Source organism: Pelophylax lessonae (assembly GCF_965119305.1).
Source record: "Pelophylax lessonae genome assembly, chromosome: 6".
NCBI classification, from domain to species: Eukaryota; Metazoa; Chordata; class Amphibia; order Anura; family Ranidae; genus Pelophylax; species Pelophylax lessonae.
Genome location: NC_138773.1, coordinates 251217101 through 251232989, shown reverse-complemented (window position 1 = coordinate 251232989; position 15889 = coordinate 251217101). Strand labels below are relative to the sequence as shown.

Sequence of the window (15889 nt, the reverse complement as noted above, 5' to 3'; positions counted from 1 at the left end):
GTTAAACTGCCCTCCTTTTACAGACAGAAGTTCATTCCTTTGATCTGAAATAAGAATGAATGATACAATGTTAAACATTGTGTTCATAGTGATCTCCCAGCCTTAACAATGTTGATAAAACATTTGCTGGAGGCTTTGTTTTTTTTTTTTTTTGTTGTTGACAGCTGTGAATGAGCAGAGAACAGCTCTGCACTGTATGAATCTAGGAAATGCCGTTTGAAGATCGTAAGGGGGGGGGGGGTGAATCAAGATTGGGATTTTTTTAACGATTAATTATGCAGCTCTAGTGGAGAGCGAATTTTAAAGGCTTTAAAAAAAGCCCAGTGCTAGGAGGTCTGAGAAGCTCTTGTAATACAGCCCGTGAAGCCATCCAGGGCCTGGGCTTTTGCCTGGTTTTGTGGCTGTTAGTGCTGACGTGAGTTCCTCTGAGGACAAAGGAGCATCCAGAGCCTGTGAGTCAGCTGCGGATAAGGCTGAAGCATTATTTTGGCTCAAAGTCCCAAAAGACTCTAGCTTTTGCATGTTTCTATTAGATTTTGAGGTGTACAGGAGCCAGGCTGTTGAGACCGACATCCCTGGAAGTAATTGTGGCACAGAGGTGGTCACTTTTCTCTGGTGGTTTGGACTAAACTTTTTCTTCCTCACTTTTTTCAGAGTGCAGGTATTGGGATAGATGAAAGCAGGTATTGGGATAGATAAGCACAGACACCTCTGACGGAGGCTCTTTACCATGTGATCAGCCGTGTCCAATCACGGCTGGTCACATAGTAAAACAGGAACAGCCGTTGATCGGCTTTCCTTAGTTCGTGCCTGACAGGCACGAGTAAAGGAGTGCCGATCGGCGGCTCCCCTGACAGGGGGGGGGTCGGTACTGGTAATCAGATCATTGATTACCAGAGCAGACCCTCGGGGGGGGGGGGGGGGGATGCCACTAGATCCACCAGGGATGCCCACTATGACCCCAGGGATGCCCACTATGACCCCAGGGATGCCCACTATGGCCACCAGGGATGGCAATCAGGGCTCAGGGAGCCCCCCATTGCCCTCCCCATCAGTGATGCCCACCAGTGTCCTCCCTATCAGTGCTGCCCACAAGTGCCCATCATTGCCATCCTTTAGTGTCGCCCACCAGTGCCCATTATTGCCCACCAGTGCCGCCTATCAGTGCCCATTAGTGCCCATCAGTGCCGCCTATCAGTGCCCATTAGTGCCCGTCAGTGCCACCTATCAGTGCCCGTCAGTGCCACCTATCAGTGTCCATCAATGCCGCCTATCAGTGCCCAGCAGTGCCGCCTATCAGTGCCCACCAATGCTGCATATCAGTGCCACCCCATCAGTGCCACCCCATCAGTGCCTGTCAGTGCAGTCTCATCAGTGCTCATCAGTGCAGGAAAAAACTTATTTATTTACAAAATTGTATAACATAAACAAAAAAACTTTTTTTCTTTTTTCAAACTTTTCGGTCTTTTTTTATTTGTTTAGCAAAAAGTAAAAATCGCACAGGTGATCAAATACCACCAAAAGAAAGCTCTATTTGTGGGGGGGAAATTACATAAATTGGGTGTAGGTATGTTGCCTGACCGCGCAATTGTCATTCAAAATGCAACAGCGCTAAAAGGGGAAAATTGGCCTGGGCAGGAAGGGAGGGAAGTGCCCTGTATTAAAGTGGTTAAAAAAAAAATCAGCTTTGTCACAGGCGAGTGAATGTTAATATAATACATGTTACATCCATTTCATGATTCATTTAGGTGTGGCATATATTTGAAGATATTATGCATTGCATGTTTTTGCTCTTTCCTCAGGCTGCTGCTAAATTATCTAGATCTGCCCTTTCTCTAAAAGGATCCTCATCCCATGCATTTTTTTTTTTTCTTTTTACTAACAAAAAATGTAAATTCGATTTTTAGCTGGCGTTTATTTCAGTAACATACAGACACCGGCCTACCCACACTCTATAATTATGTAATAGATTTCTCCTTACCCAGTGTCTAGTGCGACACTCCCCAAATAGACGGGAATTCTAAAGTAATCTATAGACTGTGCCTGGCAGACCTGTGTTGGAGGAAGGGGCTTCCTTCAGATGACCCAGCTCTGTTTATGCATGATTATACAGTATATGTCCCATAGCTTGGAACATGGATAGTTTAGAGTTATGGACATCATTTCTTTCTATTCTGTGCCAGTATAGCTTCCTCGTGTATTTGCAAATGTATGCAACTAGTGTGGTGTGTTTTTTTTATTTTTTTTTTTTTTTTTATTTATCGTTTTATTTAAGTTTTCAAAGAAGTCATTACAGAGTATATAACACCATCTTAAATTTACAAAGACATTATCCACAGCAATTTTCTCATCTCCGGGGTCTAATAGAATCCTCCCGAGATTTACAACTCGTTGGTATATGGTCCTTTATCATATATCCGCTAAGGCAAGATATTGTTAAGACATCAAGTCTCCCTCTCTGTCCCCACTCATTCAATCCTTGCCCCTTCTTTACTTCGTTATGCTTTTATTAAAGTGACCCTTGGCCTCTGCTCTTGCCCTTGTTACGCTTTCTTCTTTCTATCTGTTCATTCTCTTCCTTGCCCCTCTTATTTATCTACATTGCCCCCCCTCCCTCAAGCCCCCCATTCATTCCCCCTATCACTCAGCTCGCACTCCCATACTAACAGCAACCACCACACAAAAAAAAAAAAAAAAATTAGGCAAAAACATACAACTTAATTCTCCTTCCCTCCCCTACATCTCCCCTCTCCCTCCACTGGAACCAGGGACTCCTTCTGCGTTTTGAGATGATGGTACCAGCAATTGTTTGCCTCTATCCAAAGCTATAAATAAATTCCATGTTCTCCAAGTCTTTTTATATTGCTCCTGTTTGTGTTGTGAAGAGAGCACTAGGTCCTCCATTTTATTAATGTGTTCTAGTTTTCTTACCCATTCATGCAATGAAGGGGCTTGTTTTTTTCTCCAATGTTGGGGAATGCATGCTCTCGCAGCATTCATCATGTGTGGTAATACTGATCTTGCGTATTTCCTCTCTGTCAGCCCAGATATCTGTAAAAGGCAGAAGGCGGCTTCTCCCTCTATTTTAAAGTCTGTTACTTCTTGGACTATTTCCCCAATCTCTCACCAAAATTTCTTCATCTCTGGGCAATTCCAAAAGATGTGGTATAAAGTGCCTTCCCCTTCCCCACATCTCCAACACCTGTCCGATTCCTGGGTGTGCCATCTATGCAATTTGACTGGTGTGTAATACCACCTCGTCAGGATTTTATAATTTATTTCCTGGATTTTAGTACATTTAGTTGGTCTAAATATTGCCCTCATCACACTCTGTTTCTGTGTATCTGTTATCTCTATATTTAGATCCGCTTTCCATTTTTCCAACCATTTCAGCTTCGGTTGGTCTAACGGAGTGTTCAGCATTTTATATAGAATAGATAACGGGCGATCTATGCCTCCTATTTTCTCACATAGCTTCTCAAAGTATGTCAGTGGTTTCTTAAATTTTTCCGGTTCCGGCAGCGACTCTAAGAAATGTCGCAATTGGAGTGCTTCCCACAAGAGTAGCCTATATGGTCCCTCCTCATCTGTTAATCTACCGATTGGGGGCCACATCTGCTGGCTCGTGAAAGTTTTGATGCCATCTTGTCCTGTTTCCCACAATTTTTTAAAATGCTGTCTCCCTAAACCTGGGGTGAATTTAGGATTTCCCAGAATCGGATATAGAGGGGATTCGGTTGAAGTTAGGTTTTGTCTCAGGGTCTGCTGATATCCTATTTTTATTGTATTTCCCAACATGGGATGTGTTTTCAAAGATTTGGGGAGTGTCTTATAGCACCAAATTGCTCTCTTTAATGAGACCATCGTTTGGGCTTGTTCCAATTGGACCCACCTTTTCGTTTCCCGATGGTGCCACCAGTCCAATATTCTATTTAAATGAATGGCGTGGTAATATCTACGCAGGTCAGGTATAGCTAGCCCACCCATATTTTTGGGAAGTGTTATAGTATTACGCGCTATACGCGGTTTTTTACCCGCCCAGATAAATCCTCCAAACACACCCTGCATAATTTTGAAAAAACTGTTAGGAATTTTAACTGGAAGTGCTCTCATAATGTATAGATATTTTGGCAAAACATTCATTTTAATCAAGTTTCCTCTTCCAAACCATGAATGGAGGCCTCCCCTCCATTGTTCCAAAATTTTCTTTGTCTCTCCAATCAAGGGTGAGAAGTTTAATTCATATATCTGGGCCATCTTTGCGGGTATATAAGTCCCTAGATATTTCACTGCTTTTTCTACCCATGAGAATCCGAAATTGCTCTTCAATCTTTCCTTACTTGCTTTTGATAATCCCACCCCCATTGCTTCGGATTTCCTATAGTTTATCTTGAAATTTGATAATTCTCCGTATTGTTTGATTTCCTCTAGGAGAACTGGAAGCGATATTCCTGGCTCTGTCAAAGTAAACAGCAAATCATCTGTATATGCTGCAGTCTTATAATGTTCCTTACCTACCAGGACTCCTTTTATGTCCTGGTTTAATCGAACTTTATTCAAGAAGGGGTCTAATGTCAGCACAAATAACAGGGGGGACAATGGGCAACCCTGTCTTGTGCCATTTTTTTATACTCAAAGGTTCCGATAGCACCCCATTTGCTTTTACTCTTGCAGTCGGGTTGGAGTATATCCTAGTTATTCTCTCCCGCATTATTTCTCCTACCCCTATATACTTGAGCACTGTCTGCATAAAGGTCCATTCAACTCTGTCAAAGGCCTTTTCTGCGTCGGTGCTCAATATAATACACGGTGTTTCTGTTTTGGTGACTATATGAATTAAATTAAGAACTCTAGTAGTACTATCCTTTGCTTCCCTCGCCGCCATGAAGCCCACTTGGTCTAGATGTATTATTTTGGGGAGTACCTTTGCCATCCTTGCCGCTATAATTTTTGTATAAATTTTTAAGTCCAAGTTCAAAAGCGAAATGGGCCTGTAACTTCCGCAATTTGAAGGGTCCTTACCCTCTTTCAATATTAACGATAAATAAGCAGTTAATGTATCCCTAGATAGTGTTCCCTCTGGTCCTCTCTTATTAAACAGTCTCTCCATGTATGGTCCCAAAATGGGGGCCAATACATGGAAGTACTGTAATGTCAGGCCATCTGGTCCTGGCGCTTTGCCACTTTTCATACTTTTTATGGCCTGTTCTATTTCTTGCTGTGAAATAGATCCTTCTAAGTCCTCTTTATCTTCCTCGGGAAGTTTCGGTATTCCTGATTGTACCATATAGTCGTCCATTTCCTTTTGCTCTTTTCCTGTTTCCGGCAGATTATATAGCATTGAATAAAAGTTCCTAAATTCCTCCGTTATTTGATCCGGCAATATTTTTTTAACTCCTTCTGGGGAAACAATTTGTGGGATGTAGGATCTTACTTTTTGAATCTGCACAGATCTTGCTAAGGCTTTTCCGCATTTGTTCCCTGATTCATACATAATTTTCTTTGATACTTGAATCGCTGCTCTAGCTTTATAGTGCATTAAGTCAAGTATTTGCTTTCTTACCAGAGTCAATTCCCCTATTGCTCTATTTTCCTTTTTTTTTTTTATGTTCTGTTTCTAATGTTCTAAGCTTATCCAGTAATACTCGTAATTGTTTGTTCCTTTCCCTTTTTATTCTTGCACCATGTTTGATTAAGATTCCCCTTATCACTGATTTGTGTGCCTCCCATAGTGTGCCTATCGCACAGCCAGGTATATCATTAAGCTCAAAGTAATCCTTAAGTCCTTTTTGTACCTCTGACCTTACTTCCTCTATCTGTAGCAAGCTTTCGTTTAATTTCCAGAATCTTTGTTTAGTTGATTTGACTGTAGAGGTGTTATAAATCATCGACACCATTGCATGGTCTGACCATGAAATGTTGTCGATATCAGTGTGTTTTACCGCCAAGAGATGGGCATGTGGCACTAAAAAAAAGTCTATTCTCGAGTAAGTCCCGTGCGGGTGAGAAAAAAAGGTGTACTCCTTTTCAGTTGGATGTTGGAGACGCCATACATCTATCAATTGTTCTTTATGTATAGTCTTCCTCATCCGCCGACACATCCCAGCAGATGACGTAGATTTGGTTTTGGAGGCATCAGCCACGGGAGACAGCGGTGTATTGAAATCTCCTCCCAAAATCAGTTGGCCTTGAGTGAATTCTCTGAGTACATTCAATGTTTTAGCGACAAATCTGTCCTGTTGCTTATTGGGAGAATATAATGTCGCAAAGGTCATCTGCAACTCTCCTATTTTCCCTTTTAGGAAGAGATATCTGCCACTGTCATCACATCGCTTCTCCTCCAGCTGCCATGAGACCTTACTATCAATTAGTATTGATACCCCTCTTGATTTTGATTGTGGGTAGGTTGAGTGATAAATATATGGAAATGCATTACTTTTTAAGTATGGTAAGTTCTCCGATCTAAAGTGCGTCTCTTGTATAAACGCTATGTTTGCCCTCACTCTTTTGAGTTCTGCTAATAATATTCGCCTTTTTTCAGGTGTATTTAGGCCCTTTGCATTGATTGAGACAATTTTTATATTCTCCATTACCCCTATCAAAGTGCGCTACGTAAGCAAACGCTTAAAGAGCCGGAGGGAAACAGAGGGGGACAGGGGAGAAAAAGAGAAAAGACGAAAAGAAAAGGAAAAAAAAAAAGGAAAATCAAAAACTCACTACACAATCGCTCACTCTATCTTTTATTCAACCTCCTCACCCTATTACATTCACTCTCGTGCCCTTCCCTGTGGATCTTTACCCTGCCGGGTAGAACTGATAGCTCTTCCCGGTCGGATCCCAGGTCGGATTATTAAATCCTTTTAACACACGGCATTTACTGCCACCTGTGTGTTCTAACTTTTTCAGGGAAATACCTACTGGTAGTCCCCTCTGCCCCCGTTTCTCCCTCCCTATACTTATTTATATACTTATTTGCTTTATTTCCTTGTATCCACCCGCCACAAGTTTTCTTTCCTCTCTTTTGGACCACTCTCCCTGTCTGACCCCCTAGCTACCTATACCTCTGAGTCATTACCCTCTTATTCCTCTGTTTATCCTATTTTATCTTGGAGCCTTGATATCTAACCATACCTTCCCCAAAACAGCTATAAGTAGAGGAAAGAAAAAAGAAAGAAAGGAAAAAAAAAAAAATACCAATAACTCAATAATACGTGAATTTCCCTCAAATCTCTTAACACTTTACTTAATATGGGCTATTGTACCCCAACTTAATCCTATGTGGAAAAGAAAAAAAAAAATTAAATAATAACATAGAGTGTACCTGGTAGTAGCTACCGATTTGTGTATCTTAATATGGGGTATTATACCCTTAAGTTCCTCGTGAACAAAGTGAAAAAAAAAAAAAAATTCCCCCTTTCCTTTCCCTTTTTCTTAAGGGGGAGAGTATAGTATTAACGCCTGGGGGGATAGGGGATCAGTAAAAAGCTATAAGTAAAGTCTATCCCATCTGAAGCTTTCACATTTAAACGTCCTAAGCTCTTATTTCACACTGTAATACTAAATATCTCTGTCTCCCTTTTCCTATTAAGCTTCAGAAGTCTGTTAATTCTGAGCGGGGGTCTGGGGGATCCGGACACCCCAGCTATCCATAGTCTCTGTTGGCCTATTCTATATTCAACTCTGTGCTCTATTATAGACTACTACAATAATAATAATAAAAAAAAAAAAAAAAAAACCCAAAAAAAGTTACCACAACACTTCTATTAAGAATCAATACATTAATAAAGGATATATCTCTCATTCCCATATACTCTTAGTGAGAAAACCACCCAGCCAAAAAAAAAAAAAAAAACCCCCAAAAAAAAAAAAACCCCAAAAAAAGTTACCACAACACTTCTATTAAGAATCAATACATTAATAAAGGATATATCTCTCATTTCCCTATACTCTTAGTGAGAAAACCACCTAGCCAAAAAAAATAGTGGCCACACTTCTATTAAAGATTAATACGGTGAAGAAGAATATGCCCCTGATTTCCATATGCTCTTAGTGAGAGGAAAAAAAAAAAAAATACAACACTTCTATTAAAAATTAATACAGTGAAAAAAATATGCCCCAAATTTCCATATACTCTTAGTGCAAAAAAAAAAAAAAAAAATACAGCACTTCTATTAAAAATTAATACAGTGGAGAAAAGTATACCCCTAATTTCCATATACTCTTAGTGCAAGAAAAAAAAAAACACAAAAAAAAAATACAACACTTCTATTAAAAATTAATGCAGTGAAGAAAAGTATGCCCCTAATCTCCATATACTCTTAATGCAGAAAAAAAAAAAAAAAAACCCAGAAAAGTAAAAAAGTTGCAACAACTCTTCTATTAAGAGTCAATACATTAGTGAAGCGTATCTCTCTCATTTCCATGTACTCTTGGTGTGAAAAACCAGCAGAGAAAAAAAAAATAAAAAGCCAAAAAAAAAATTTTCTTTTTTCTTCTTTTTCTCTTTAACACTTCAAAAACTCCTCTGTAAAGAACACACGGGGGGATCTAGACGGAGGGACCTATCCCTTTCCTCCTCGGCCCCTCCCTCCCCGCTACCAACAGGATTGCATCCGTCCTTGTCTTTACTGACCTCCGGAATCCCCCAGAGGCCTGACCCCCCCCTGGCCCCCAAGCTAATGCCACTAAAACTCTAATCCCTCCCCTCCCTCCTCCCCTCCATCTCTCGGGCTTGCGGTAGGTCTCTCAGCGGGTTCCCATTGATTTTCCCCAACCAATTTGGGATCTCTATCGCTGGGACCCCTAGGAAATCAAAAAAAGCCGTCCTATCTTGAAAGTTGCGCAACGTGAAGAAACGGCCATCTCTATTAAATGTTGCTGTGAACGGGAAACCCCATCTGTAGGTGCATCCCTCTCGCTTAGCTAGTTCTAGAATGGGTTTCAGCATAGCTCTTCTTTTTAGAGTTCCTTTAGAGATATCTGAAAAAACCTGAATGGTCATTCCTTCCATTTTCCACTCTCTAGTGTTCCGCGCCAACCTCAATATCAGTTCTTTCTGGGCATAGTAATGTAATTTGCATATTACATCTCTTGATCTTTCCTGATCTCTCTTCAATGGGCCGGGAACCCTGTGAATTCTATCAAATTCAATTTTACCCGGATAACTTGCCCCCATGATATCCTTGCATAAGTTGTTAACTGAATCTTCCAACTGTATATCCTTTACTGACTCTGCCAGGCCTCTAATTCTTAAATTATTGCGACGGCTTCGGTTCTCCATATCTTCCATCTGAAGCTGTAGCCTAGCCTCATTTTCCACCTGATGTTCTGCCTTCCTCTCCAATACTGCTAGCCGTTCTTTTATTGCAACAATTTCTGCATCTTCCTTTCTTTGGTTAGTGGACAAAACTTGGAGCTCCTTTTTAATGAGCAGAATTTCCTTTTTATGGGTCTCCTCCACCCGATATACTAGCTGTTCCATGTCCTTTTTGGTCGGGAGCGAACTAATCATGGCTCTAAATTCCGCCATCTGCACCGCCCACTGAGCGTTCGGGGAAGGTAAGGATTTGGAGTCCGACCCCAGGTCCCTTTCCTCTAGGGGTGACGTAGCTCTAGAATCTATGATGTCACTAATTTCCCAATCTGTTTGTGTGTCCCCCATCTCCGCCATATTATTTGCTGTTGTAGTTTTTAGGCTGGTAGAGAGGAACTTCCTTATCTCTCCTTCTGGCTTCCCTTGGGTTTTCTCAGTGTTCTTTTTCACCTTGCGTTTTTTTGTAAGGGTCATGCTAACTCTTTGTCTTACGGCCAGTAGATCAGTAATGTAGCAATAAGGGGCAGTCTACCGTTTTCTGGGGTATTTTAACAAGCCGTATTTGTTTCCACGCTTATATACCCCTCAACCCACATTCAAAATTTTACTGATTTCTCCTATTGTTCCAGTTCTATGTTAGCCTTTCCCCTTTACTCCCTGTCTGTCCACAGGTGATAGGAGGTAGTAGCTTTGTTTCTAATTTTACAATTCACAATACAGTTCACATCCTCTTCTACCCCCTTCCGGACTTGTCCCCCGCATAGACATATACCTATGATACACTACAGCAAACTCTGACAGTTTTAATTTAATCGTAGATTCTTAGTAGATATCAGGGGGTTTCACTCACAGTTTTAAGAAGGAAAAAGTCCTCTCTCCAGTCCTCTGTCTTCGGGGGGATCCTGTGTTTTCTGGGTCTATGTTCTTCTCCCGATTTGCCAGTATTAGACCAAACAGCCCAGTAGCCTGAGTGGAGGAGGTAGGATGATATCGTCGATTTCGTTTCTGGCTATTATAGGGATCTCTCCGGCCCCCCCTATACAGTCAGCGGCACTGATATGCTGGGACTTTCAGACCCTCGGCTCTGGTACTCAGGGAATCGGGATCACGGGCTCTGCCACTCCACAAGGGCCAGCAGCGGCCGCTACCGCCGCTACGCTGGCCTCGAACCCGCTCTCTCCCCTCTCCTTACACCAGGCTCTAGGTGCGTGGTGACTAGCAGTGCTCGTCCTGCGTCCTGAGCTCTGGTTCCTCTGCTTGGCGGGCTGTTTGTTGTGGACGCCGGCGTTTTCCCGGACTTGCGGCGGCTCTGCTATAATGCACGCTCACCGCACACAGCTGGCCGGGGTAGGCAGGAGAATGTCCGTGCGACACGCCGTCTCCACACCGCTCTTCACTTGCGGCTCTCTCGGTCCATTTCGGCTGGGTTGCTTGCTAGGGAGGGAGTCTCAGCCGAGGCTCACGGGGCACGACCTCCCATGACCACACCCAACACTCAATAGAGCTCCGTGTATTGTTTTTAATGAAATTTCTTACTTGATTGTTAATCTGCGGCCGTGGTGTGTTTTTTGATGGCTAGCTTAAACGTGTGTCAGAGACCCCCTTTTTTTTCCTGTTTTGTATATTGCCCTGCCCATGTGCTCCTTTCCCTTTGCTAGTTTCAGACAGAAACAATGGCTTCCATTGTTGCGCTTCTTTTTTTTTTTTTTTTTTTTAGATCTCAAAAAAAAAAAAAAAAAAAGCATTCCCCATTCTTTGCAAAATTACAAATTTTATTTGGATTTGGGTCCTGGAAAAGCATCAACTGCGAAGAAAAGTAGACACTATGTGGCTTTCTTGTGTTGCACTTTTAAACACTGACCCAAACTGGAGGTTATAAAAAACAAAACAGTGCTCCCTCGTCCCACATGGCAGCAATAAACCTCACATTGTGGGATGTGGAGTGCAATGTCCCTTTGCCTTGACTTTTTTGTGTTTGGTGTAGAGATGTGTTGGTACCCTTATGATGAATAAATCTAAAAATGCCACGCTAATATCCAGGAGTACAACCAGTGATACTATAAAAATGAATATATGAAAAAGAATATTGAAGTACATGAAAAAAGTCCCATGACCACCAAAAAAGTAAAAATATTAAGTGTAGTCTGGCAAAAACATGGTGACATCACAGCAGGCTCCTTCCTATGTGTTTCGTCATATCTGACTTCCTCTGGGGGCATGACAGATATGACGAAATGCATAGGACGGAGCCTGCTGTGACGTCACCACATTGCTGGAAGTTGTTGGGAAGCCATTTTGAGTGTACCTGTCCGAGTGTTTATGGAGATGAGCGATGTTTTAAGTTTGTTATATATTTTATATGTGAGTGCAATACATTTTACAATAAAATTACTTTTTAATATGGATTACACACTCTGACATGTAACTTTGGACAGATTTTTGAAAGAGGTTGCACCTTATTTGTGTGTGACCTCACATATGAAGATGTATATGATGCCATATGCCTTATTTGATCTGTCTGTAATGGATAGTGAAATGTTTCTGGTAAGCCTTGCATGCTGTCACTGGGTGGAGGATTCGATCAACACTACTGTCACATTGTCACACACTGTCGTCTAGTGATTGGAGTTACTTATTCACTTGTCTACTGATCACCTTTACACTAAACTTTTATTTTACTTTTTGGTGCCCATTGGACTTTTTTTCATGTATTTCAATATATTTTTATTTCATATATTCATTTTGACAGGATCACTTGTTGTACATGTGGATATTAGTGCAGCGTTTTTAGATTTAATTTTGCACTATGTATAATCGTGCAGTATGTTGCAGCTTTGTCCTTTTTTACATTTAGTATTTTTTTCATACCAAAAGCGCCGTTTGCACTTTTTTTTCCTTATCTTTTTTTATGCTCCTCTCCATTGGTTATCAAAATACTTTGGGGGGGGGGGGAGGGGGAATTTACACAACATTTTGACAACTATTTCACGCTGGGCTGCTGTAACCAACAATTTTTTACACATCCTTGTAGGGCTGAATGTTGGCCACACCCACTTCAGCATCCTATATTTAGTAACACCAGTGATGCAGATGAATACTTCTATAAGGTGTAAGTACATTTTGATCCCCTACACTGTAGGATTGAAGCCTTTCAGTTCTATTGGTTACTAAGGGCATGCTTTTAAAACATTTCAGAGATTTGCCTGCTCTCCCCTCCCCAGCTTATTCACCCAAAAGTGATTAATTTAATTTGGAGTTGCCCTTTAAAGTTTGAACAGTTGCGATTGTAAAGTAAATTTAATCTTTGTGTATGGATTTTAAATTCAGCTTTTTGATACCAGTCACCACCCTGTAAGTTCTTTTCTTTTTCTTTTCATTTTTCTTTTCAGCGTTGCTGTTTGGTGGAAAAGTGAAAGTAAATCCAGCACATCCCAAGCATATCGGCAGCATAAATCCAACATGCAATGTGGTTGACGTTGTTCGAGGTAGAAGTTTTTACAAGTTCTTTGTGTCTGTCTTATCAGAAGAGTAACGTGAAATAAGGCATTTTATTTCTCTGCTGTTAACCTTTTAAAAAGAAAAAAATATAAACCCTGCCTATATTATTGTATATAGGTATGTATGTAGAATTCTTCTATGATAAAATACATCTGACTTATAATTGCCTATTTGTTTGGATCAGTACTTAATGGAAGGTTACACTGACCATATTCAAATACCAATTCCTGAGGTTGATTCAGTGTTAATGTACTGGTCTGTCACTCAGGGCTGACCTCTCACTTTAATGGGTGCTGTGATTCCGGTTAAACACCTTGCTAGTACAGAAATAAATAAAGGAGTCAATGCATCTGCTATGTGAGTTTGTATTGTATGTCAGTACAAACCCATTGATGAGCTTTTATTTTACTTTAAAATACTGTCTGCTGTCTGTGTGCCTGATGGGTTCAGTTTCTGAGTATGTGGACCAGTGATCTAGCAGTCTGTACTCATGCTGGTTGGTCCCTTTCTTATTAATGCCATCACACAGGACACGCTTCTGCATCTCGAGAGGACTCCACCACCAGACAGCCAATAAAAAGGGCCAACATCACTTAGGCAATGACATGGTCATCCAAAGAATCAGCCCTTCCTTGCATAAAAGAGCAAGACTTTGGACTGAAGTGTCGCATGACCATTGCTTTAGGTAAGTATTTGGGGATTTTAGATGGCTTTTGTTTTTACTGTAAGGTAGGGATCAGTAAAACCTTTACATAGTAACAGCTTCACAAAGAGGACACAGGTTATTTTCTGCCTTAATGATTAGTGCAGTTATGGATAGCAGGATATATATACACAGGTCAGGGACGTAACTACAAGGCTTAACCCAGGGGCCCTTTCTCGTGTGGCCCCCTGCTGCTGTTTTTAGGCCCCCCATATGGTGGTGGAATGCCAGGGCCCAGTCGCAGCCGACCTTTAAGACCTTGGTAGTTTTGCCACTGACCTTACTATTACTAGCTGGCATTTTGGAGGATGTAAGGGAGCATTCTGGAAGATATAAGGGGGCCCTCTGGAGGTATAAAAAACAGTACCTGCAGAGTGCCCCTATATATCCTCCTGAGTGCCCCCTTGGGATCAGTGGCAGTAGTGATTGTGGGAGAGAATAGGTTCAGTGGCAGTGGTGGGGGGGATGGGATCGGTGGTGGTGGGAGGGATGGGTTCAGTGGCGGTAGTGGGGGGGTTGGGATCAGTGGCGGTGGTGGGATCAATGATGGTGGGGGGGGATGGGATCAGTGGCGGTGGGGGGATGGGATCAGTGGCGGTGGGGGGATGGGATCAGTGGTGGTGGGGGGATGGGATCAGTGGTGGTGGGAGGGATGGGATCGGTGGTGGTGGTAGGGGGTTGGGATCAGTGGCGGTGGTGGGATCAATGGTGGTGGGGGGGAGGGATCAGTGGCGTTAATGGGATCAATGGGGGTGGGAGGGGATGGGATCAGTGGTGGGGGAATGGGATCAGTGGCAGTGGTGGGAGGGATGGGTTCAGTGGTGGGGGGGGGGGGGGTGGGATCAGTGGCGGTGGTGAGGAATTGGATCAGTGGCAGAGAAATGGTGAGAGTGATATGATCAGTGGTGGTGGGGAAGGAAGGGGATCAGTGACAGAGGGGGGGTGGTGGTGGGGGATGGGATCAGTGGAAGAGGGGTGGTGGGGGATGGGATAAGTGGCAGAGAAATGGGATCAGTGGCAGAAGAATGCTGGTGCGGGATGGGAACAGTGGCAAAGGGATGGTGGTGGGGGATGGAATCAGTGGCAAAGGGATGGTGCTGGGGGATGGGATCATTGGCAGAGGGATGGTGGTGAGAGATGGGTGGTGGTGAGAGATGGAATCAGTGGCAGAGGGAAGGTGGTGGGGGATGGGATCAGTGGCAGAGGGAAGGTGGTGGGGGATGGGATCAGTGGCAGAGGGAAGGTGGTGGGGGATGGGATCAGTGGCAGAAGAATGGTGGTAAGGAATGGGATCAGTGGCAGAGGAAAAGGATAAGCAGCAGAGTGATGGGATCAGTGGCAGGGGGATGGTGGTTGGGATCACTGGCAGAGGGATAGTGGGGGGGATGGGATGGTGTCACTGGCACTCGCCTGTTCTCAGTGTGTCAATCCCCCCTCCCCCCCTCCTTTCTCAGTGCTGTCAGCCTGGCTTCACCGTGCCTCCAGTAACGGTTCTCCCGGCATGGGGACACTGTCTTCACATCTGCTCCAAAAGGGAGAGCTCCTCCCCTTCACTCTACTGGGTCATCAGCTGCTCAGCTGACTTTCTCCTCCACTCCAGTTTCCTCCTCCTGACATGTATCTGTTTGGAGGAATGGGCAAAGCGCTGTGTCAGCACAGTGAGTGTATACAGTCCCTACTGACATGATGCCTGTAATTGGTGGCGGCAGTCGGCGCCCCCACAGTGTACCACTGTTTTATTGCCTAGAAGTGGCGAGCCGGCCCCCCCACAGTGGCGGACCGCCAGGGCCTAGTCGCAAGCGTGATTTGCTGTGACTCCGGTAGTTCTGCCACTGACACAGGTGCATCTTATAAAATTAGAATATCATCAAAAAGTTAATTTTATTTCAGTAATTCAATTCAAAAAGTGAAACTCCTATATATTGTATAGAGCTGGAGGCACGTTTATCTTTGTGATCTAGCAATACTTTTGCTAAACTACTGTTAAATGATTACTGTACTGTGACTTTAAAAAGAGAGATTACCAGTGTGTTAGTTGAAATACCCACCGGGGAACATAGTTCATTGTTAGGAGGCCTTGGTCACTGTGGTAAGACAGAGGTGGAGCTGTGCCATGACTGCCCTCCTACACAGTAGCTTTGTATCACAGCCACAAGGCTTCATGGGAGGACAATTGTTTTAAGTTTGTGGTCAACTTTTACTTGCTAGCAACTTGAAAGTTGCTAGCAGTGGCCTCAGCAACACTGTCATCTTTTCTGTGAGGTATGAGTTCATCTTTAACTGGTACTAGCTACTTTATGCACGATTTTCCAACTGCTGGCATGCTAGTGGGGTCATTTTAGGTTACATTACTGGAATGGCTCCAGTATACACTG

General features: G+C 42.9%; 1 protein-coding gene across 1 annotated transcript in view; it reads left to right on the top strand.

Annotated features, from left to right (window-relative positions):
* PDK1 (pyruvate dehydrogenase kinase 1) overlaps positions 1 to 15889 on the top strand; it is a 66965-nt gene that overhangs the window by 18951 nt on the left and 32125 nt on the right. Inside the window, exon 5 of the mRNA XM_082262276.1 lies at positions 12703 to 12798. Within this exon, the coding sequence (XP_082118402.1) occupies positions 12703 to 12798 (96 nt within the window). The remainder of the gene's footprint in view (positions 1 to 12702; positions 12799 to 15889) is intronic.